This window comes from Bicyclus anynana, chromosome 16 (genome assembly GCF_947172395.1).
Source record: "Bicyclus anynana chromosome 16, ilBicAnyn1.1, whole genome shotgun sequence".
NCBI lineage: Eukaryota > Metazoa > Arthropoda > Insecta > Lepidoptera > Nymphalidae > Bicyclus > Bicyclus anynana.
Window position 1 is genome coordinate 5481165 of NC_069098.1, and position 24824 is coordinate 5505988.

The following is a 24824-nucleotide window of genomic DNA, read 5'->3' on the forward strand; positions in this document are numbered from 1 at the left end:
CACCCGAATTTTAATCAGAATCATGGATGGTTGCTGCCGACAGCGTGGAAACCGCTATTCCTTTCATTGTCACATACAACGATCTTGGAACAAGATAGCGTTAGTTAGGTTTGCTTACAAAAAGACGAGTCTAATGAAGATGACACTAATGAACCGTCGGAGTGTAACGGAACCTTCACTCTCCCAGCGCGCGATGCGAGCAGTTGCGCGTCGCGCAGCCGCTTCGCAGTTTGGATCGTGCTGCGTTGCAAGAACCAGCTCATGACTAAGGGCCCCGTATTGGTTCGAAACTAGTCGAGCGTACTCCGACCTAATAACATGTGAGTTTTAGCCGTGTTTCATAATCAATTAGTTTTATTATTTGAATAACACTCACGATAGTTATAGAATTTTGTATTTTTGTTATTACGAATTGAAATCTTCCCCCTTTTTTTGAAGTCGGTTGTACTATTACAACCTACCCATGCTTTGAAGCCGATTGAAAAATCCCCATTCATTGCGACCCAGACAAAATAATGGAGATGATTGGTAAATCGATGCCGCGATAAACTTTTTACGATGATCTCGTTTTCGATGAAGTGATAAAAAAACAATAAACAAGTAAATCGTGCCCTGAAACACAAATGAAGGGGAAAAATTCCATTAACAATCCAAATGATCCTATATTTGGTTTGTGAACCCTCTGATTTTATTTTATACCCAATAAAATAGGTAAGTATAATATTATTAGAAGTTAAAATAAGTATATACCTACTACTAATTGACAGCCTCCGTGGCGCAGTGGTATGCGCGGTGGATTTACAAAACAGAGGTCCTGAGTTCGATTTCCGGTTGGGCCGATTGAGGTTTTCTTAATTGGTCCAGGTCCGGCAGGTTGGGAGGCTTAAGCCGCCGGGGATCGAACCCAGGACCTCCGTCTAGTAAATCCAACGCCGTCAAAGTTACCTACCTACATATCTGTTGTGACGCAGGACCACGACGATCACACCGGAGGGGTTGGGCGAGCGCAGAAGCATCGCCTAATGAGACCCAAAGGCTATGAAGGCGACCGTACGACGAGCACCTAATATCGCAAGTCGTTCTCGCCAACCGATCGCTATCCCTCGCTAACTCCCCACTCTTTACGGAAACAAGTCGCGCCACCTTTTGTCAGCACGAGCCACCATGAGATCAAGCGACGTCATATCCGTCTCAGATTACTATTTACGACGCAATATTATAATATAAAAATGTAAGTCTGTGTCTGTCATTTTCAGGGCTAAAATAGAATTTTACAACAATGGAGTTGCATGCGTCAGCTAATAATATTACCTATACCTAATGATCTCAAAATTAAGAGATTTTTCAGCTTAAATAACTCTGATTGCTTCCGTTCTAAAATAATTACCAAAAAATATGGTGGAATACATAAATAAGGCGAGATAACTTGACCAACTGCAATTAAAGGAAGAAAATATTATCTTAACGACTTTTGGTCTGAACTTCATCACCCCTTGAGGTCCAATAGAAACAAACTTCGTAATGCGATAAACGGTTTGTGGGGCTTGAATATATAATTAGATTAAATCGGCCATTTGCCTTTGGCCCCTGGACTTTAATCAGGTCTAATTTACGAATACCGGACAACTTTTCGTTCGTGTCACCAAAAGTAATTGTGAACTTCTGTTTATTTTATTACTTACCTTTCCCTGAAGCTTCAAGTTGTGTTTGAACAAAACGTCCAATTTGGAAAAGCGGCTTACAACTTATTCACGACCTGCAAAATGAGTAGGTAGATGACCATTTTTAACAGAGTTCAAAAAGGAGGAGGTTCCCAAGTTGACGGTATGTTTTACCCTATAGGTAAGTACTTATATGTACCTACTTTTAGGTAAGTAATAGTTAATTGGCTATACAAGGGAGCAAAAATTGTTTTCTGTGAGTACCTACGCGTATTGAATACCGAGTAAATGAGAGTTGTTAAAAAAGAATTCTGAGCATAATAATAATGAGCTGAGCACAATAAATGACCTGCCATTCGCAACGCAAAATATTCATATAACATAAAATTGAGACTTTTGAAAAACCCCCGAATGTCATGAAATTAATTATTAATTACAATCTCGATAAACTTATCAATATTCTCCTACTCCTACATTTGAGATCCCACTCGAGTATATTTGCAGACATTCGGTTATTCTTCCCCACTTTCACATCCCACAACTTTTAACTCAACCGATTTTCATCAAACATGTCTTAGAACACTCGCATATACAAAAACAACTTCGTCACCTTTAATATAAAAAAAAACTAAATTGAAATCGCTTCATACATTCGGGAGCTATGGTACAGATTGACAGACAGACAAACACGTCAAACTTATAACACCCCTCTTTTTGCGTCGGGAGTTAATAAGTCCAGCGAAGAAACGTTTGTAGTACCTACTATGTAGAAATCATATATCCATTGCACACGATCAAGACCATTCATGTTTTAAAAAATTAATAAAAATCAAAAAGAAAAGAATTACTTCTATCAATCAAGTTCATCGAGATGTTTTAAAATTATAAAGAATACTTACCTAAAAAAGAAAATAATTAATTGTATGTGCGGTTGCGAGTCTTCTTTCAAATGAACTTATTTATTTTCCTGCATATAGAATTCGCCAAGCAAAAGATACCTTTTTTAGCAAGTGAGATAAAAGGTAGTTACTTTCATAAACTAGTACGCCATCCTTAATATCCTATTTTTAATCCTGGTGGTAGGTCCCTTTATTAATTTCCAGGTTGTTTTTTAGAGAAACTAATGGACGCACGCAATTTCACTCGCGTGAGATTCTGTTTTTCAGAAATCCCGCGGGAACCATGGATTTTTCCGTTATAAAAATGTATTTTATATTCTGCTCCAAGGCCCAATTTACTTCTATACCATATTTGATCCATATCGGTTCACTGGGTTGGCTGTAAAAAGACACATACTTTCGCAATTATAATATTTGTATGGAAGTATTGATTATATTTGTTGTTGTATTATTGATTATATATTTTGTTGTTGGTAGGATATCTTACAAAGGATGCATCTAGTGCGGCGGCGCCAGACTAAATGCGACATCGGCTTTGGCTCCTTTCATTTCTAGGGAAAAAGTAAAAAATGTTATTTGTATTATTGTGATAAATTAACAACTATAAAACATGAGTGGAGGATATAATATGAATTTTACCTCTAAAGAGTTATTACAAAGGATACCTATATATTGCCAAATTGAGATTTCTTATAACTACTTAGATTACAAAACTTACATTTTCTTCGCTGTAGTGAGATAAAAAAATTTGTTGTGCACGACAGCAAATTTAATTTCCTCTCGTACATTCAAAGGGAATGTCTCGCGAGCGCGACGCTCAGGATTCTTTTTTTCGAATTTTATAATCCTTCGCTTGCTTGGCATTAAGAAAACAATGCCAAATAAACGAAACACATTCGAAGGCTTGCGCTTAAACCAGCTAGCGCATCTTTGCAAGTCGGCTAGTCGGCTAAAGCCATAGTCGGCGCATTTCTAAAAATTATATAATTTTGGATGGACAGGGAGAACAAAGCAATTAGAAAAGAGGAGGATGAGAGGATGAGAAGAGGAGAGAGGATGTTATGGAGGAGTTCTTCATACAGGATTTCTCTCTGTTGTACTTAAAAAAATATATATATAAGTACATAGACACATTTTAATTTTCCATCTTTTTTTTACACAATTACAATTAGGTACAATTACTTACAATGCTATTTAAATAAACTTAAAACTATTGAAAAGTGTTTAAGTCATATCACCGATCCACCAAAACACTAAACTGTTTTCGGACACACTCGAATATTTCATATCACTGTCTATAGCTGAATTAGCATTTTTGTCATTTATGGTAATGTCACTTTGTCCATTTTCCTTCTTTACCCCATCTTCTGGTGTCAATATTGGATCGTGGAGATGATATTGTCCTGAACCGGTAGCTAGGATCGGTCTTATTGGATGTATTGATATACTGTTACAACAATCTCTGTGTAGTGGAAACTGAAAAAAATAGACTCAAATTAAGAACCTCCTCTTTTTTGGAAGTCGGTTTAAAAGGAAAACTACAATAACTTATTACGTCACTCAGAAAGACGGTCAAATTGTCCGGTGGTAAGCCGGATTACGAAATTACAAAACAAAAAATATTAAAAAAATATCTTTATATGCAAAAAATATTATTATAAAACTAAGTAGTAGTTGGTCTCTCACTAGGTGACCCATACTGTGGAGACCAGGTAGGATTTTCTAGTGTTATTTCCATTGGACTAAGATTTAAAAATATTACGAAAAAAAAAAAAAAAAAAAAAAAAAAAAAAAAAAAAAAAAAAAAAAAAAAAAAAAAAAAAAAAAAACATACATACAGCCGAACGTAGAACCTCCTCCTTTTTGGAAGTCGGTTAAAAAGTAAAATTAAGCTACAAGTAATTATATAATGATTTATTTATTATTGCACGTTGTAGAGTCAACATCTCCTGAGGATGCTCCGGTTTCGGGGTGAAACGTACGTAGAGAGTATTTTGTCGGACCTGGGTGACGTTGTCGCATGGGTTCGCCGAATTTTCGCGGATGATAGCAAAATAAATAAATCATTATATAATCATGATGAACTTCCGCAAAGTAACGCCTGCTTCTATCCAATATCTACAAGTAATTGTTTATGTTATACTTATATACAGTGTATATATTAAGTACCCAACCCATACTCAATCTAAGCCTCGATAGCTCAACGGTAAGAGCGGTCGGACTCATCACTGAGGGGTGGTGGTTCGATCCCTGCCCCTTTGGTCTATTGTTGTACCCACTCCTAATAAGTCTTTTCCGACTAGTTGGAGGGGAATGGGAATATTGGTCATAATAAAAAAAAGATATGGCAAATATTCTTTTAAAAAAAAAGATATGGCATTTATTCTTTTAAAAAAAAATCTATAGTATAAAATTATCATTGGCTAGAACGGATGATACTTGTAGTCCAAAAAATTGCACACTTACCCTAAAAGTAGAATTATCTTTGTCAACATCAGTGACATCTAGACTATCTTTCCAATTAACTGTATCAACATTCCAAACTTTGACCACTCCATCGGTACCGCCGGTTATCAAATATTTACCACAGGGTGATACATCAAAATATATTCTTTGGTTTGTTTTCACTACTCTAGTAAGTATATTTAAAGGTTTCCTATAATATCGGATGTCCCATACGAGAAGTCTGTGGTCTTTTCTCGCGCCAGATACTAGTTTTAGTCCATCTGGTGTGAATTTTAAATGTGTAACACCACCTGCAAGGTAAATTTTCATGTTTGAATAGGGTAGTTGACTCATATCAAATTTAATACAAACAATATTAATTTCATGAAGTACATGGAATAAGGGTTCGTAATATATCAATACCAAATAAAGAAGTTAAGAATTTTATATAATACTTAATTTAAATATCACGTATTTTTTTTAATTTTCCAAACATCAAAAACACTGCTTAAAAAAATAGATTGATAATGAACTATTTAAGACCATTAAAAAAAAGTGTCAACTACCCTATTACAGTCAATGTCAGAGTTCATTTATTTCAATTAGGCTTAGTTTACAAGCATTTTCGGTCAAAAACTTAATATCAAAGTTATTTTTATTTTTACTCAATAAATAAACTTTTTAATTTTATTTTTAATCTAACACACAAAACTTTAATAAAGTAGAATAAAAAAGGATATTGTTTCATAGCGATCTCTTAAATTTTATTATATATTTACTTAATTTTATTTGTGTTATTCCATCAAGTGAAAAAATTCTACTAAATATTTTTTTTATTCTTTACATGTTAGCCCTTGACTACAATCTCACCCAATGATAAGTGATGATGCAATCGAAGATGGAAGCGGGCTACCTTGTTAGGAGGATGATGAAAAATCCACACCCTTTTCGGTTTCTACACAACATTGTATCGGAACCCTAAATCACTTCACAGTACGTCTTTGCCGGTAGGGTGGTTACTAGCCACGGTCAAAGCATCCCACCAGCCAGAGCTAGTCCAGAAAACCTCAATCGGCCCAGCCGGGGATCGAACCCAGGACCTCCGTCTTGTAAATTTCCGCGCACTCCACTGCACCACAGAGTTTGTCAAAAAGTGTTTATAAAATATATATGATAAATCTACCTGAATGCCCATGCATTTTTCCAATACTTTTATAAGTTCCAATTTCATTCATATTATAAAGAGTTATGGTGGTATTCCATGAGCCCATCGCCAGCAAATTACTGTCAGTTGCAAAACAAGATGCAGGAGAGTTGGTCTTGTGTTCAGCAAAATCCCTTCCAGGCCTGAATAGTTTAAACAGAGTTTAATAATAAATATACAACCTTATGTTGCTTTAGTAATATATTAAAATAAGATTCCTAACTCAATTATTATCCCTCAAATATACAAGGTGTCCTGTAATTAATGGATAGTACGCAAATGATACCCCCTCTCAATCTGAGAGGAGACTCAAGCTCAGCAGTGAGCCGAATATGGGTTGATAATGATGAAGAACCTCTCATGCCAAAGTATTAAAACAATTTAATACCTGTCAACATCAAAAGTTCTCAGCACTTTCTTATAACCAGCTATGATTCTTGTGCCATCAGTTGTGAATGTGACAGATAACGCTGGCTCCATTTCGTCCACAGCATTGAAGCCTCTGTAGGAACATCTTAGAGAACCATCAAATGCATCCCACATCTGTACCGGAGCATTCTGACGAGTGGTGAGCCAACTGTAATGAAGATATTAATTTATACTATCCATGGGCATATGATACTGTCTGACTAAACCAATTTTTACAGCCAAAACTGAAACAGAATGCTTCAGCCACGGTTTCGGTTTTGGCTGTAGTTTCGCCCAGTTCTCAGCCGAAACCCATTATTTCGCAAAACCAACCCATTATTAATTTTGAACCGAAACTGAAACCGACGGTGGGACACTATATTGACAATCTCATAGCTGTCCCTCCCCCTGCCTGTTACACCTTGTTACACCCATTATACTATCTATACTAATATTATAAAGAGGCAGTTTGTGAGGTTGTAAGGGGTAATCTCTGGATATACTGTTTTTTTGAAATTCTTTACCAATAATATTATTTATGAGTGTCACAGGCACTTTTACTTGTATCCCTGTATTTCCACAAAAATGGGTACTATGTAGGTAAAGCTGTGCGGCATCTGATAGTGTATTTATTATTTATCAACTTCCATATAAATTAACTCTAAATAAACCCATGAACTTTCATCAAATTATCAGAGACAATTTTCATATTGTAAAATTATCATATCTATAAAATAATCATAAAATACAGTGTAAACTTAAGATAGCTTTTAAGGGACTGCACATTTTATGATGTTATTGACAGTGGTTATTACATGGAGAGAAGAAAGCACTGTGTTAATAAGAACATGCAACCAACCTCAGTCAAATTATTATGACTTTAATAGTGTAATAGTGGGTGTGAATGTTGGCTTATATGGCTTAATTAGCAGCAGTTGCACCATGTGATTGGGGTAATTTTTATCTAAGATTTTCTAATAAACTAGAAACTAGATCATACAAGAATTAGAATAAAAGAAGTCTAAATTGTGGAAATACTTATTAGGTGTTTATTACCAAATCATGCTTATATTCTACTATTTCCTGTGTTAGCTACATTTAATTTAAGTATTTCAGATGGCTTGTATACATATTCATAATCCACCATCATAACTATCCACAACATGGTTTTACTTGAAAAATTACACAAAAACACACTAGGACTTATTTTGTAAGGTCATTAAAAATATCTTACCAACATGTTTCTGGTATGCAACTATTCATTCCAGGGTACCAGCAGAAATCATACACAAGACCTGCCTCTTTCACGTGTATGGTGGAATCTAGCACGTCAATAGTTCGAGTAGGACTAACTGTCCCTGTATACAGATCCCTAGGGACCTCTGTAATGTGAACTCCATCGTTGTTAACTACAGTTAAGCAACAGGTCCCATCTGGTGACCATTTACAGCCACGTAGATAAGGCTGCACGTCCTGCTTAGCACTCGCAGTTCGGGACCAAGAGGAGTTACACAGCTCTAATAAGGTTTTACTAGTAAAAAGACTAGGGTACTCGTAAAAAGGTGTATCAGTATTTTCAACCGGCACATCGACTATTTGATGAATATCAGGTTCTTTTTCACATATTTCCGGTCCTGGAGTGTCGTCTATTTGCATGGAACAATTATCCATATTGGGAATTTGAAGTTTTATTTATAACTCTATGTACATTATTTTGTATTTTAAAAAAATGTGAAAAATTCAAAGCAGAAAAATTACTTTGTTTCGCAGACGTCAGACGTCAAACACACAGACCACAAATGAAGCAGACCTCTGACTCAGAACAAAGCTTTGTGCTGGTTAGAAATTTTGTATGTGTGTATAAAAATGTCATTCATAAATTTCTCGGACCTCTCTTTTACACTTGGGAAAAAATTAAATGTGGGGGGAAAGTCCTATCTCTTTCTAATTCAACACATGCATATAAATCGTAGTAAAATTAGGGATGTGCAAAAATCGTAATTAGAGAAATTAGTGCTGAACACACACACTTGTTGAAGATTTTTTAATGTACCGATTTTAGAAATTTCCGGTTTTCTCTTACACTACTAGCGCACCTAAATTTATATTTACTTGTTAGATTTTAAGGAAAAGAAAAGCCTTTAATATATTTAAATCTATTTATTTTGTTATTGTCTGTTAATTGCGTAGTGACTCTACCACCGGTTCGGAAGGCAGATTCTACTAAGAGCCGGCAAGAAACTCAGTGGTTGCTCTTTAAAAAAAAACATTATTTACAATTGTAATTATCATTCACAATCCCCAAAATTACAAATATTGTGTACATACAAATTTTAGGCTGGTGGAAAATCACTTACATATTGTTTTTCTATAGGATTCAATAAACAAATAAATTTGAGATAGAACAGTGTAACAGAATCAACATAATATTAGTTCTTTACTATTTTTTTTTTACTTGACCTTGTAAAATATTAATTATAAAACAATCATTTTAACTTAAGTATAATAGGCAACCTCTTTATAATGTGTCTCTGTAAATATTATTTATCATCACTAAAAACATATGAGGGTATATATTTCTAATGCCGGATCAGAGACCATTATAATAAAAATAAGTAAGTGTAAGTAAGGTTACCTAAAAACCTAATTAAAATTATGTAATTTATTGTCATACAAAACAAAGATTGTGAGTTTTGCAAAATTATAGTTTTAAAAACAATAAAAACACAAAGCACGTATAATACTGTGAAATCCCACATTGTTTCAATATTAAACATTTTTTTTACAAATTTAGCAATTTTTTTACAATATACATTAGAATGTAATACAAAGAGCAAGATTTCTAATTAAAAGTACAAAAAGAACAGGATATCACAGGAGGCACAGATTTGTTAGGACTTATACTTAATTATATGTATATTACTAGCAGACTTGACCATGGTTTTACCGGAATAGTAGTTTTGATTATAATGGGTGCTTGGCAGTATTTCCTATAACTCTGGGGTTACTCTTTAACGAAAATTAATACATAATAATAAATTTATATAATGACGTACATAATACATTAATACATATTTATAATTATGACGTAGCCAAGTTTTACGTATTTTAATGTTTGAAGACATAAAAAGATTTTATTTATTAGTTAAAAAAAATATTAGTTATGCAGTTCGGTTCCTACCTTACCTTGAAGTTATGGGAAATACTCCCGAGCACCCTGTATAAGTTACAGATGTAGCTTTCTAGTAAAGAGTGGATTTCTAAAATCAGTAGTGTAAGTTTTTGAGTTAACTCTTAACAAACAAAAATCTATAATAATAGTCTAACAAAAAATAAATATAATAATAGAATACAAATACCTAATCACTTACTCTTACAAAAGTAATAGTTTGAAAGAATTCAAAATGGAAATTTGAAAGACTGATAAATAGCATGAAAAATAATCTTTAATTTAAATTCAAAGTTAAGAAAATATGAATAATACGGTATGAAAAAATTACAGACTTTGGTGGTGTGTAGATCTATAGCTACACCTTAACTTACTTTATTTTTAAGCATATCTTCCATTTCCTTTCCTTTCTTTCTAGTATCTACATTGTGCATCTTCCTATTAAAATTAATACACCATTGTCTGACTTGCATTCTAATGACAAACAACCAAAAAGCGTTAAAAAAATTCAATTTATGCTTGTCACAAGATAAGAAAGAAGTATCGAGCCGATTTTTAAATACGTTAATTAAATCTGTGTAAATGTAAACGTTACAAATTTTTGGCAATATTTCTTCAATTAAATAAATACATTGTCATACAAGACTCAAAAGATTACGAGACGGATGATAAAAAATTCTGGTACTTGCATTATATTCTCTGGATTCAATTAAAGAGTGAAATGGTTCATTTACATCAGACAATAGTGCATTTTTACAACTTTGGCAGTCTGCACTATCTAGTTTTGAAAATAAATATCTGCAAATTGCACCTGCAAAAACACAACTTGAGTTTGAAAAACGTTTTCGGAAGGAATACAAGTATCTATGAAATCTAAATTTTGATGTTGAGATGTGTCAATACATCAATACATTGAATATCTATTTTTGGTCTATTAATTAAACTCCTGAGAGAACCGAGCATTTTATCTTTATCGCAAGAACAATTTGCATATATAGAACTATCAGATGTCATATCATTAATTAACAATGTCTTAAATGACGAAATAAAATTGTGACAATCTGGGTGTGTATTAGAGCCACCATGACCTCTGATTTGTGAAAAAAATTTTAGGGGATCCTGGTTTAATTGCTGAAGACTCAAGAAGTTAACGCCTGAAATGTTTTTAAAATCTTTACGGTTTTTATATCGTGACAAAAGTTACGTAATGAAATTGGCCTCATTTTTCTTGAGCCTGTAGCATCAAATTTCATTGATTGTAGTTTTTTCACTGCTTCATTCCAAAACTGAAAGTGATCTGATTCTAAAGATAAAGCATTACGTAAACTGGTACTTTTATGACCACCACCATTAAGGCTATCAAACAAATTGTTCATGAATAATATTATTTCAGCAGTGAAAAAGCCATTATCAATGTTAATAGGTGGGACACTATAATTATGGTCCATTCTAAATCGTTCGCATGTCTTCAAATGCATCGATAGAGAGATGTAGACTGTGTTGCTGAATACTTCTGCATGGTTGACCTGTAATGTAAAATGAAATTTGGTTAAAAATTGAACATTTAACACTGTACAATAGTATGAATAAAATAATAGTTATTGTCTCGTTGGTCCAGTGCTTAGCCCGTGCGGATCACGAGGTACTAGGTTCAAGTTCTGCCTCATTGCCAAACCAAAATCTTGGAATTACCTAAATGGCCAACATTAATAAAATCTTTTTAACAAAACGACTTGAAAATAACAAAAAAAAACAAACAAAATTACTGAAACGATTGTCATAAAAATTTAATGGAACCAATCTGGAAAAACATATAATCTTTTAACAAAAAAGAATTTTTAAAATTGGTTAAGAAAAAACAAGTGTCGAATTGAGAACCGCCTCCATTTTTTTTTAAGTTGCTTAAAAAGCCGTTAATTTGCATTTTTTTGTTCTAATAATACTTTTATATTGAATCTTCGGTAAAATAATACAAAAGGTTATACATTTTTAAATATATATTCATCACGCGAAGACGCGTGATTCGTGTTTTTAACGTATTGCCACATTTCTATTAGTAAAAAATAAACTTTAATAAAGTATTTTTCACTACTCTTGCTCAAAAACACTGTCATATTACCACTCCACAGCGGGGCTAAACAAGCATTTTAGCCTCTAGGGGCTAAAGTAATTTTGTTTTTTAAATTCTTGTCTGTTACGAGTGCTAGCCAAGTACTAGCCTACTATAAAACAGAGGAGGTTTTATTCGAAAATGAAATCATTATAGGTAAGGCCCCGATTGTTTTGAAAAATAAATAAAAAACTTAAAATTGGAATGAAATGCAGCGTTCTTGTCTGTGGAATGCGTTTATTTTTTTATTTAATTTTTATTGAGTTGCGAATAGAGCGAGATTTGAAGACATGGGACATCCTTTACGGTGTAATACCTTTGCCTTTTTCTCATGTGAAAAAAATAAAATTAAAAAGCGAGAATTTAAAAAACAATTGCTGTGAATAATACACACTTTATTTTTTTAAGATATTTATTGTAAATTTGTGACGTTGACTTATATATTGTCCAACATTAATTGTTATTGTTGTCTTCATCTAGTAAGAATGGTGATCCTAATTTGGAGATGGATGAAATTTTCAATCTGTTACCATCAAAGTCGAGACGCATTTACTTAAATACCTACCCAGATAAAGTGGAGAAAACAACAAAGAATGGATTCACTTACGAAAGGAGTTTTTTAAACTATTATCATTATTCATCTTCACAGTAGTCGGAAGTTATGTTGCCGGGTAAAAGCATCTCCCTTAATATCCAAAATTGTAGACTTTGTACATTTAATTTTCAATTAAAATAAATCATTGAATATTGTACTAAACTATTTTATTTTCTCGCAATCGTAGTGAAAAGCAGAGTGTAACACGTGGGGCTAAACCCATTATAAACTCGGTTTCTATTTAGGCGGCCCTCGCCTTCGTCTCGGGCCCTAAAAATACCTCGTATATAATGGGTCTTTTTAGCCCCTTGTATAACAATCTACTATTTCACTACTCTTGCTCAAAAACACTGTTATATTACCACTCCACAGCGGGGCTAAACAAGCATATTAGCCTCTAGGGGCTAAAGTAATTTTGTTTTTTTAATTCTTGTCTGTTACGAGTACTAGCTAAGTACTAGCCTACTATAAAACGGAGGAGGTTTTATTCGAAAATAGAATCATTATAGGTAAGGCCCCGATTGTTTTGGAAAATAAATAAAAAACTTTAAATTGGAATAAAATGCACCGTTCTTGTCTGTGGAATGCGTTTATTTTTTTATTTCATTTTTATCGAGTTGCGAATATAGCGAGATTTGAAGACATGGGACATCCTTTACGGTGTAATACCTTTGCCTTTTTCTCATGTGAAAAAAATAAAATTAAAAAGCGGGAATTTAAAAACAATTGGCGCGAATAATACACACTTGATTTTTTACAGAAATTCATTGTAAATTTGTGACCATAACTTACATATTTTTCAACAATAATTGTTATTGTTGTTTTCATCTAGTGAGAATGGTGATCTTAATTTGGAGATGGATGAAATCTTCAATCTGTTACCATCAAAGTCGAAACGCATTTACTTAAATACTTTCCTACGATACCTACGAATACCTACGAAAAATTTAATAAGTGGAGAAAACAACAACGAATGGATTCACTTACGAAAGGAGTTTTTTAAACTATTATCTCCCACGTTTACCTCACATACTCATTATTCATCTTCACAGTAGTCGGAAATTATGTTACCGGGTAAAAGCATTGTCCTTAATATCCAAAATTGTAGACTTTGTACATTTAATTTTCAATTAAAATAAATCATTGAACATGTACTAAACTATTTTATTTTCTCGCAATCGTAGTGAAAAGCAGAGTGTAACACATGGGGCTAAACCCATTATAAACTCGGTTTCTATTTAGGCGGCCCTCGCCTTACGTCTCGGGCCCTAAAAATACCTCGTATATAATGGGTCTTTTTAGCCCCTTGTATAACAATCTACTATTTTAGAAGACTAGCGGATGGCCGCGACTTCGTCCACCCTTAAACCTCTTCTTACGAAAACGGGAGTAACGTCTCCCGTTTTCCCTACATACGTTTACCCTTCACTACTCTGCTCCTATTGATCGTAGTGTGATGAAAAGTATACTATATCTAGGAGAATGAAGAATAATTGTACCAAGTTTCGTTAAAATCCGTTGAGCAGTTTTTGTTCCTATAACGAACATACACACAGACAGACAGACCGACATTTGATGTTTTATTGTGACCAGAACGCGTTGTGAGCTATTTTTCCGCTCCGGTCCCGCTTTTGCTTTGAGCTATTCGGTGCGCGGCCGGATTTTGCGCTTTTTATGTGCTTGGGTATAATGCGGCGGCCACGGTCGGAGGCCCTAAAACAAACCGTATAATTAGGCGCGTGGGCCTAGGCAGCGCGTTTTATGTGCTTGGGTGAAATGCCTAGCCAAATCAAAAATCAAAATCTACTTCACTATAAGAAAGTTCTGCGTAGTTTTACTTTACAATTAATGGGTATACACTCAATCATCCCCTGTTTTCCTAACCATAGAGTTGGATTTTTTTCCAAATTTATCATCATCGTCATCATCATATCAGCCGATGGACGTCCACTGTAGGACATAGGCCTTTTGTAGGGACTTCCAAACATCACAATCCTGAGCAGTCCGTTTTGATAATTTTGTTTTGTTAGAAAGGAACTATAATGAAAAAAAATATATTTCGAATTAGGTCCCATATAAATTTCAAATACGAAAAAAAACTAACAAATAATGGAGCTTTCTAGTATGTTAAAATAATTTTCATAATCGGTGTAGTAGTAGATCAAGCGATTACCCCCTACAATACCCAAAACTTTACCTTTTTATAGTATTTTAGTAGAGGCCCCGCGGTTTCAGTCATGTAATGCCCGTTTCCTTAAGAGTATGAGGATAATATATAGTTTAAGGCACTCACAGATAACGTGGCTTTCTAGTGGTATAAAAATTTTTCAAAATCGGTGCTGTACACCCAGAGATTACCCCTACAATACCTTTACCTCATTATAATATTTTAAAAGACGCCCCGCGGTTTTACTCGCGTAGTTCCCGTTTCCGAGAGAATATGTGGATAGAATAGCCTACGACACTCGCAAATAACGTAGCTTTTTATTGGTAAAATAAAAATTTTAATAAAAAAAATTCAACCGACTTCCAAGTTTAAAAATAACTTTAACTAAAAAGCAAAAAATAACATCCTACCTATGTGCTACCTTCTGATCAGTTTGAAGGCGGTGCCAAGACAGTGATGTTTGAATTAAACACGTTTTAACTACAAAATTTCTGTGGTTCTTTCAGAAACAGCTTTAATTAAAACACGACACTGGCTTGGCACCGCCTTCAAACTGATCAGAAGGTAGCACATAGGTAGGATGTTATTTTTTGCTTTTTAGTTAAAGTTATTTTTAAACTTGGAAGTCGGTTGAATTTTTTTTATTAAAATTTTTATTTTTTTATTTTTAGTGTTAGCACACCTACTGCGTGTGTAAAGTCACAACCTATCAAAGTGGAAAGCTCTTATCAATACAAAATTATCAGGTCCAAACACAAGGTAGCTACTGTGAGCCGTCGAGGAGTTCTCTTCATTGTGCTTCGTCTTCATCACCAGACCCTTAATACAGTCACAATCCATCTAGGTGGAAAGTTCTTATCAATACAAATTTATCAAGTCCAAACACAAAGTAGCTACTGTGAACCGTCGAGGAGTTCTCTTCACTGTCCCTCGTCTTCATCATCAGACCCTTAATACAGTCACAATCCATCTAGGTGGAAAGATCTCATCAACACAAATTTATCAAGTCCAAACACAAGGTAGCTACTGTGAACCGTCGAGGAGTTCTCTTCACTGTCCCTCGTCTTCATCACCAGACCCTTAATACAGTCACAATCCATCTAGATGGAAAGTTCTCATCAATACAAATTTATCAAGTCCAAACACGAGGTAGCTACTGTGAACCGTCGAGGAGTTCTCTTCACTGTCCCTCGTCTTCATCACCAGACCCTTAATACAGTCACAACCCATATAGGTGGAAAGTACTCATCAATACAAATTAATCAAGCCCAAACAAAAGGTGACTGCTGTAAATCGTTGACGAGTTCCATCGTCTGTGTTTCGGCTCCATCATCAGACCAACTCCAAACCTTCATAAAGTTGTAGTGGTTTAAAATATCTTATGGAAACACTAACAAACGCACTAGCCGTCTCTACAACTTTCGAAAGTTCCCCTCAATTTCTCCAGGATGCCATCATCAGATCCTGACATGAAAAAAATGGGACCACCCTGGAAGTAAACCCTTCAAAACAAAAAAAGAATTATCAAAATCGGTCCATAATTGACGAAATTATCGCTGGACATACATAAAAAAAAAAAAAAAAAAAAAAACATACATACAGCCGAACGTAGAACCTCCTCCTTTTGGAAGTCGGTTAAAAATATTCAAAATCGGTTTAGTAGATCCAGAGATAACCCCTTACAATTCCTCAAACTTTTTTTAGCAGACGCTCTGCGGTTTTCTCCTCGGAGTATGGGGATAAAATATAGCTTATAATACTAATAAATAATGTAGTTTTCTATTATTAACAGTATATTTAAATTCAGTTCAGTAGCTCCAGAGTCTACCCTCTAAAACCTCACAAATTTTACCTTTTTACAATATTAGTATAGACTAGCCCCACGGTTTCACCCGCGTAATTCCCGTTCCCGTGAGAATACGGAGATAAATTATAGCATTTAACACTCACAAATAACGAGGCTTTATAGTGTTAAAAGAATTTTGAATATCGGTTAAGTAGATCCAGAGATTAACCCTTACAATCCCACAAACTTTACCTGTATAATATTAGTATGTTTAGAAAGTAAAGATTCACAGAGTATTTATTGATAACTCGTAGATTTTAATTCTAATGCTGAGTAGATTCGATTTCAAAACTTTAACGTTCCCACGAAACTGAAAAATAACATTATAATATTTTCTACCTATGAATCACTTTGTTCGTTTTTTTCGTTTATGAAAAAACCACATGAATGACAAAAAGAATGTCTGAGACAAAAAAGTTCATTTCTTCCTTTAGTGGCCGAATAAATACTAAAAGCCAATATGATACAGCTGATGTTCTATAGCTCGTACAAGATTGTTAGTCATCACCACGGGATGTCGCGTTACCGGCCTCAGCGTAAAAGGCCGTTTCACGCGACGTCGTGTGATGTGGCACTGAACTTGTTAAGAGAAATTTTAGTAGCAGGAGACACTTGGTGGTGTCAGACTCAGACCTGCGTGCCCCAGAAAGAAATCCTGGTCATTACCTAATGGTGATGTTATTATATCTAATATAAATATTGTTATAAAATAAATAAATAAAAATAAAAAGAGATGACATGATTACACAACTTAAATTCCTAACAAAAGGTAGCTACTGTAAATCGTTGAAGAGTTCCGTTAAGTGTCTTTCGTATTCCTAACCAGACCCCTAATGACAGTCACAACCCATCTAGGTGAAAACTCCTCATCAATACAAATTAATCAAACCCAATCACAAAGTAGCTACTTAAAACTGTTGAGGAATTCCATTAACTGTCCTTAATCTTCATCATCATACAACAACATACTTACACACTTACCCACAAAATCTTCGTTAAGTGTGATGGTGTGATATAAAACATATGAAAATATACATAGAAGTGGCGAAAGGGTTGAAAGTGTGTTTCGATTTTCACACGGACGAAGTTGCGGGTGTCCTCTAGTAATAATTATAATTAACTTGCTCTTAAATTAATGAAAATAAATTTGATTAATTACCATAGAACAATCAGATATGGTAAATATATTTTATATAACTCTTTATAAACAAACCATACATAATTTAAAATAAATAAGTTATAAAAAGACATGTGTTATCTACCTTCATTTCTAATTTATTTGTTGGTAAACAGTACTCATTAAAAAAGGCTGTAGTATAACAAATGAATTGACTAAAAATGGCTATGTAGTTAGTCTGTATCTGTACACCATAGAAGATGCGAGAGGATCACCATGAATCCATGGAATGCTAAAATATTTGTCTCATACTTGTGCATTATATGAATATCTCTGTGAGCTTTGTTCAAATTTTTTTTGGCTCACCTACTAACAGTAAACCTCCGAAACCCCTGCATATTAAATTTCATTTAAATTGTTGGAACTTTTTCAGAGATTCAGCTTGTATATACACAAGGAATGCTTGTTTAAAGGTATTAAAAAGGGATTAAAACAACTTGCCTTCATCTTGTCATAAGAAGTTGGTCTAATGTGTTTATCCGTCAGGGTTGTGGTTCTTGCACGTCCGGCTTCACCATAGGTAGCATAGAGCTCCTCAATGATGGACCACTGTGCACGTTGATTACCAATAAGTAGGTCTTTTTTCTGAAAATTGTTTCGAAAACATTTTAATAAATGTGGTACATCATCATACATGTGATATATTTTATTATTATTATATATATAATAAAAGACATTATCAGGATCATTACTATTATTACGGTTAATAAGTAAATCTCAGATATTAATGAATTTATTGCTGCAACATTAACAGACCCTTGATCTGAGACAGTACATCTCACTCCATATCCTGATTTAAATATAGCATCAAGAAGTTCTTTAAGAATATTTTTTAAATTTAAAGTTTTAATTCCATCTCGGACAAAATAAAAAGCTAAAGGTAGTTTCCAAGAAGAAAATATCCCACACAGCATAAAAACTAAAACTTAATCAGCAACATTATTTGTTCTGACACCACCTCCTATATCCTCAAAACCTTGAATAACACCTTTATGAAAGTATAACATTTTGGACTAATTTTAGATAAGGAAAGTGCAAAAATTTTTTCATCATTGGTAGATATATCTAGCACCTCTGAATTTAACACCAGATAATCTTAATTGTGAGTCTACTAATACCTTTTCAAAATGACTTAACAGGGGATACTTTGATACAAAAAGTTTTAATTTAGTTAAAGATTGATATTTAGCCTTTAATCTGTTAAGTTGAGTTTTATTTTTTAGTTGTTTCTTTAATGATTATTATTAGCTTGACGTGAATTTTTCTTACAAAGAGTTTCAAACTTATCTTCCGGAACTCTATGAACAAAATCTAGCTTTCTACATGACTTGAGTCTGGTATATGCACCTAACGTGCACTGGTATGTTTTCTAAAGCAGACTCGCAATTAGCAGGTATGGAATCAGCTTGACTCGCAGTTGAAGTCTGTAAAGTAGACTCAACATCAGTTTGTAAATTGGAATTTTCAATAACATTGACCGGAGACAATATTGAAAACTGTTCTTTACCACTGTCAGACTGACTCTCTGAAATTTAATGGGTTTGAAGATGTCTGTCTGTATGTAATGTAAAAGTAGATGGAATATGGTCAACTATTGTACAGGAATTCATTACAATGAATGGAAAAAAAATCTAGAAATTTTGAAATTACAGATGGTGGTGAAATAGTATTTGGATCAGATTGAAGAGGTTGATTAGGAGTAGATAGTGTAATTTCTAAATTTAAAGTAGGAATAGCATCCTTTGTCAATCTATGATAATTACATACCTGGGTAGAAAGTGGTTTTCACAAATTTTAACGTTTTCTAACTGCCTACGAGTATATTTCCGTAATATTGGACAATTGATGAACCATGCCTCCCATCTAGTGTTATCACTATCAGTAAAAGGTACAGCACGTAATTTGATCTCGTTTTACACTTGGGAATAACACATTGCCTCATTTTTAATTTAAAACAAAATTACTTTTATCAATAACCAAGCACGAATCGAACTACATTGTATATCTTTTTATTAATCAAAATTTATTTAAATAGTGAAGATAATTAATTAACAAGAAAGATTTATCCTTATTATTAGTAATTCCAGCGGCGCTCATGCGAATTTCAATGATTTCAATTATTGAAAAGTCAAAACCAATCTTTCGCACTGTAAAATTACAATGGCGGCGCAGGCACGAGGCAACAAATTCAAAACAATCTTACACACGTGGTATAAACACTAAACACATTTCTCTTTCATTCATAAAAGCTATTATTTTTCTTTGTGTAAATTTGACCAATCACATCAGTTCTTCGATACTTAGAATTGTAACAGTGTGCAAGTTTATTTAAGTGTACAGGTGAAAGAGATAGGCATGGCCACCATCTACTTCAGCCCATAACAAGGAGAAGGATGGAGATATCTCTCTCTTTTGTTAGTAAAGGATGGAGGATTCTCATTTTTTATTCTACGGTTGGGAGGGCCTGGTCAAACAGACGACAAATGAAGAAGACGACAGACGACAGACGTCAAAATTCAAATCAAATATGAAATATTACCACAGATCAATTCTTTTTTTTTGTTAAACTGGCATTACTACTCTGAATTCTAGACTTTTTGAGCATATGTGATATACTAACAAATTATTTCGTATACTTACTAAATAAACTATTATTTTTGATATAAAACGATGCTAATCAAATTGTATCGGTTTAAAACAAAACTCATACTCTTGCACTCTCGTGTTACGTTGGTCACCTCCAGGCGACAGAAAGTGCGACGTTGCCTGCTAGCTTACCCATAATCTAAAATATAAGTAATGTGTGCGTGATATATTTAATATAATTAATATGTACAGTTTATACTATGTTACCTACATAATATGTAGATACATATGTTACGTATACTGGGTAATGTAGGCAGGTACGTACTTTTCATTGATTTTTTAACTACCTCATTAAAACGAAATACGATGTCAGATACCACAATTTACCCCTTAATCAAACATATTTATTTTATTTTCGTAGTCGAGTTTTAGACCGTTTAAAATGGTTTAAACTGCAGAATTTTATTTAAAACGTTTTAAATCGGTTTATTTACATCTATAATGTGGAACGGCTGCAGCAGGAGTGTTTCATGATTTCATCGCTTAGTGGAACGTAGCCATACTCATAGATTCTACTCAAATTCTACTCTATTTTCTACTCAGATTAATTATTGTCTATGTTACATCAGCTGCTGTTTTGTCATTCTGTCTCGTCTGACAGATATGTGGCCGAGCGACAGCGAGTGACATTTAATCAATCTATGTTTATCATTCGTATAATAAAGTCGTCAGTCTTTAATCGGTTTACCTTACTATTGAGGAAAAAGTAGTTAGTGATTATGCTCTAAATAGCAATGAATAACAACATCAAGTCTTCTAAACGTAAAGCACTGTTGAAATAACCTAAAATTATAACAGACTTATTATTTTTATACCGGTATTAAAAGATTAAAATACCATGATATTGGCTCACGGAATATTTTGTAAATACATTGAATTTTAAATATCTGTTTCATGTGATCGATCTGTGGGTAATTTAAGGAATACATTTACAGATGGGGTTTAGGTTGATAAGTCGTAGTTTGCGTATATTTACTGGTAAAATTAAAAGGATGGAATACCCTGATCCACCTGCGAAGGCGGGCTTGTGTTGCCCCAGAGAGTGCGTGGAAGGTTCTCCGCCGACGTATGCTATGTATGAAGCCCTGAAGGATTCGTGTCAGAACAATGCTACATACTTCCAACCGGATGACAGTGAGAACGGCCAGCGTTTGTACCAGGGGTTCATGACGTTGATAGACCACATTGACACAGTGTGGCCACTCGTCGACCACGTCCGAAAGGTAAGTGGGTTCAACATAAATTTCACTCAACATTAAAAATATCAGTATCAACACTGCAAATTCCTTCAAATATTTGTCACCTTACTTTGGAATATAATTTGCTATAAATCTGAATCAAATCCTAAAAAAAAATTTTTTTTTTATATAAATAATAATAATAATAAAGAATTCAGAATTAGTAAAAACCTGAGATGACATCTGTATTGTAACTTTTAAAAGTTATTTTAGATTCATAGCTGTGAAAATCACAAACAAAATATATTCCTATATTATTACCATGGCATCTGGACTTATGGAGGTAAAACCTTGGAGTACAGTTAGAACAATATCAAGGATTAAAACCCCTAATAAATACACAGATGCTCTTAACATACAAACTTTCACATCTATAATAAAATACTAATTATATATATAACAATAGAATAATATATAGTAATTAATTAATTAATTAGGGTTATTTTCAAATGATTGAAACAATTTCTTAACATACGTAATGCAATTCTGTAGCATTGTGTAACTACTAAGAACTTATGACAATTCTTAAGAAATGAAGACAATGACATTACAACAGGGTCAAATACAGGAACTACAACTGTTATTTAACAATTTGTTTCTGTGTAATAACAGGTATATTTATTTATTTCCTGCTTAAATATAAATGAAAACCAATGTTTCTCTGTATGATTTATTAACATTTTTAACTAAATTGTATTCATAACACAGCATAATAACACTTTTAAAAGATCCAGTCCTCTATGTTCAGAGTGGTAGAGCAGTATCTAAGGTACCCCCCTCACAATACCCCTGTTTCAAAGATTCTGTATCAGACTCTTGATCTAACAACAAAACCAAAGCTTCTCAGGGGCTGGTAAGAGCTTTATGATTGATTCATATATAATTTAAGTCATGATAGCCCAGTGGATATGACCCCTGCCTCCAATTCCGGAAGGTGTAGGTTGAATCCAGTCCGGGGCATGCACCTCCAACTTTTCAGTTGTGTGCATTTCTCAAAAAGTGAAGGACAACATAGTAAGGAAACCTGCATACCAGAGAATTTTCTTAATTCTCTGTGTGTGTAAAGTCTGCCAATCTGCATTGAGCCATTGTGGTTGACTATTGGCCTAACCCCTCTCATTCTGAGAGGAGACTCGAGCTCAGCAGTGAGTACCCAAATATGGGTTGATAATGACTGAATTGATTCAAGTTTCAAAAGAAGAGATTTAAAATATCCATGTTAAGAATGTTGTGGGTGATCACTAGTATTTTATAAATACCTCTAGAATTATTATTTATGTGTAACGTAATGTGTTAATAATACACATGTTTCTTTGTTTACAACTCTACAACTGATAAGTTTGCCACATGTTCAATATAAACATACAAAGTAAATTTTATGTCCAGTAAATTGACATGCGTTGGTAATGAATGTTCAAGATCAAGTATATTGCACCAATAATGAGGATTTATTGCACTGATAATGCAAATTAGTCACAGGTCAGTGTGAATGACTTTTGGTAATGAATTAAACATCGCTAAAGTAGTCAACACCTTGTATGCCACAATTTGTGAAATTTAATCACTGATTAGTATATCAGGGAATAACCTGATTAGTATATCAGGTTATTTATTTATAAAACTGGTGAAGTATTAGTTATACTTGTGCACCAATTTTTTTTTATATTGAAATTGAATTTTCCTTTATTTTTCTTATGATATGTATATTATTATGATATGTACATATGACAATAAATAAAAATTTTGACGGCCTCCGTGGCGCAGTGATATGCGCGGTGGATTTACAAGACGGAGGTCCTGGGTTCGATCCCCGGCTGGGCAGATTGAGATTTTCTTAATTTGCACAGGTCTGGCTGGTGGGAGGCTTTGGCTGTGGCTAGTTACCACCCTACCAGCAAAGATGTACCACCAAGCGATTTAGCGTTCCGGTACGATGCCTTACGATTGTGTTAGGGTATCAAGCTTGTACTGGGTAAAAAAAACCTGTGTTGCAAGAAATTACTTAAAGAAAATAATATAAGTTTAACTACAACATGTTTCATAAAGTACTTAACAACAACAATAAAACATTGCTTGCAAACATTTGTTGTTGTTGCAACTTTACATTGTCAGGAATAGAAAACATTTATCATACTTTTCATTCACATAAAAAGTAATGAATTGTTTCCAGTGGCAAACAAAAAATAATTACTTTTAGAAGTGAGCAAAGCTGTGGAATACATCTAACATTATTTACTGCATTTATTGTCTTATATAATAATATTGTGTTATTAAGTATGTCATTGATAAAAGGTTTATGTCTTACGTAGAAAGTGCAACTTGTTTTCCTAATTTATTTATTTACATAAATACCAACAAATCTGATAAATATTAATCTATAGGTACTTAAAAATAATGGTATTAAAGACGTCATAAGTCATAAGAATAAAAACTGGTGTACATTGTTAATACAAAATAAATCTATATATATATATATATATATATATATATATATATACTAATAATAAAAAGAGTTCAAGTTTGTGGTATTGTAATCTGGATATACTGAACCGATTTTGAAATTTAGACACTAGAAAAAGTTATTTATATTTGTAAAAGTCTTTTAAAATATTAGGGGTTAAAGTATGAAATTGCCGATTTGTACTGAAAATCTAAATTGTTTATTTTTTAATTTTTAACAAATTTATTTAATCAAAATAGTTGCCATTATTATCTATACATTGCTGCCATCTAATGGGAAGGTCATTAATGCCTTTGCGATAGAACTCCGACGATCTAGACTGCACAAACTGTGTGAAAGCATTTTGTACTGCCTTCTGGGAAGAAAACTTCTTGTCACGTAAATAATTGTCCAAATCACGAAAAAAATGGTAGTCCGTTGGAGCAAGGTCTGGTGAATACGGAGGATGACGAATAGTTTCTAACTGCAGTTCCTGAAGGGTTAAAATGGTTTCTCGTGCTGTGTGAGGTCTCGCGTTGACGTGGAGCAATAATGGTGAAGATCGATTCATGAGTCGGGGCTGTTTTAACTGCTAGTTTTGTCAACATGGTTCGGAGTTCGGCACAATAGACATCTGCCGTTATTGCTTGACCAGATCGGAGAAAACTATAGTGAATAACATCATGCTGAGACCACCAAACAGTTACCATTACCTTTTTATTGGTAAGTTTTGCTTTAGGCAACTGTTGTGGCATTTGACCTGGGGTCAGCCATTGCATTTTTCTTTTCCGGTTATCATAAAGAATCCACTTTTCATCA

General features: G+C 33.7%; 2 protein-coding genes across 4 annotated transcripts in view; one reads left to right on the forward strand and one right to left on the reverse strand.

Moving 5' to 3' along the window:
* Positions 1 to 3677: 3677 nt before the first annotated feature.
* Positions 3678 to 8416, reverse strand: LOC112051299 (telomerase Cajal body protein 1 homolog). The gene is made up of 5 exons (XM_024089885.2): positions 7852 to 8416; positions 6598 to 6786; positions 6189 to 6352; positions 5027 to 5316; positions 3678 to 4036 (listed from the first exon to the last, which is right to left on the reverse strand). Exons 1-5 carry the CDS (start codon positions 8286 to 8288, stop codon positions 3785 to 3787), a joined length of 1332 nt encoding a protein of 443 aa, XP_023945653.2. The 5' UTR covers positions 8289 to 8416; the 3' UTR covers positions 3678 to 3784.
* A 12518-nt stretch (positions 8417 to 20934) lies between these two features.
* The window catches only part of LOC112051309 (hormone-sensitive lipase), a 34683-nt gene continuing 30793 nt past the window's right edge, over positions 20935 to 24824 (forward strand). The window contains exons 1-2 of one of the 3 annotated variants that reach the window (XM_024089898.2): positions 20935 to 21190; positions 21263 to 21550. In XM_024089898.2, coding sequence (XP_023945666.2) covers positions 21263 to 21550 — 288 coding nt within the window. In that variant the 5' untranslated portion in view covers positions 20935 to 21190. The remainder of the gene's footprint in view (positions 21191 to 21262; positions 21551 to 24824) is intronic. The other 2 variants (XM_024089900.2, XM_024089899.2) reach the window with 2 other exon arrangements.

Bases quoted from the DNA above. Each gene is read 5' to 3' on its own strand.
- LOC112051299 (XM_024089885.2), bottom strand. From the start codon at position 8,288: ATGGATAATTGTTCCATGCAAATAGACGACACTCCAGGACCGGAAATA. The intron at 6,353-6,597 runs GTATTAAATTGT...TAAACTATTCAG, and splicing joins AGAACTTTTGATGTTGACAG to GCCTGGAAGGGATTTTGCTG. The intron at 5,317-6,188 runs GTAGATTTATCA...TTTACCTTGCAG, and splicing joins AAAAATGCATGGGCATTCAG to GTGGTGTTACACATTTAAAA.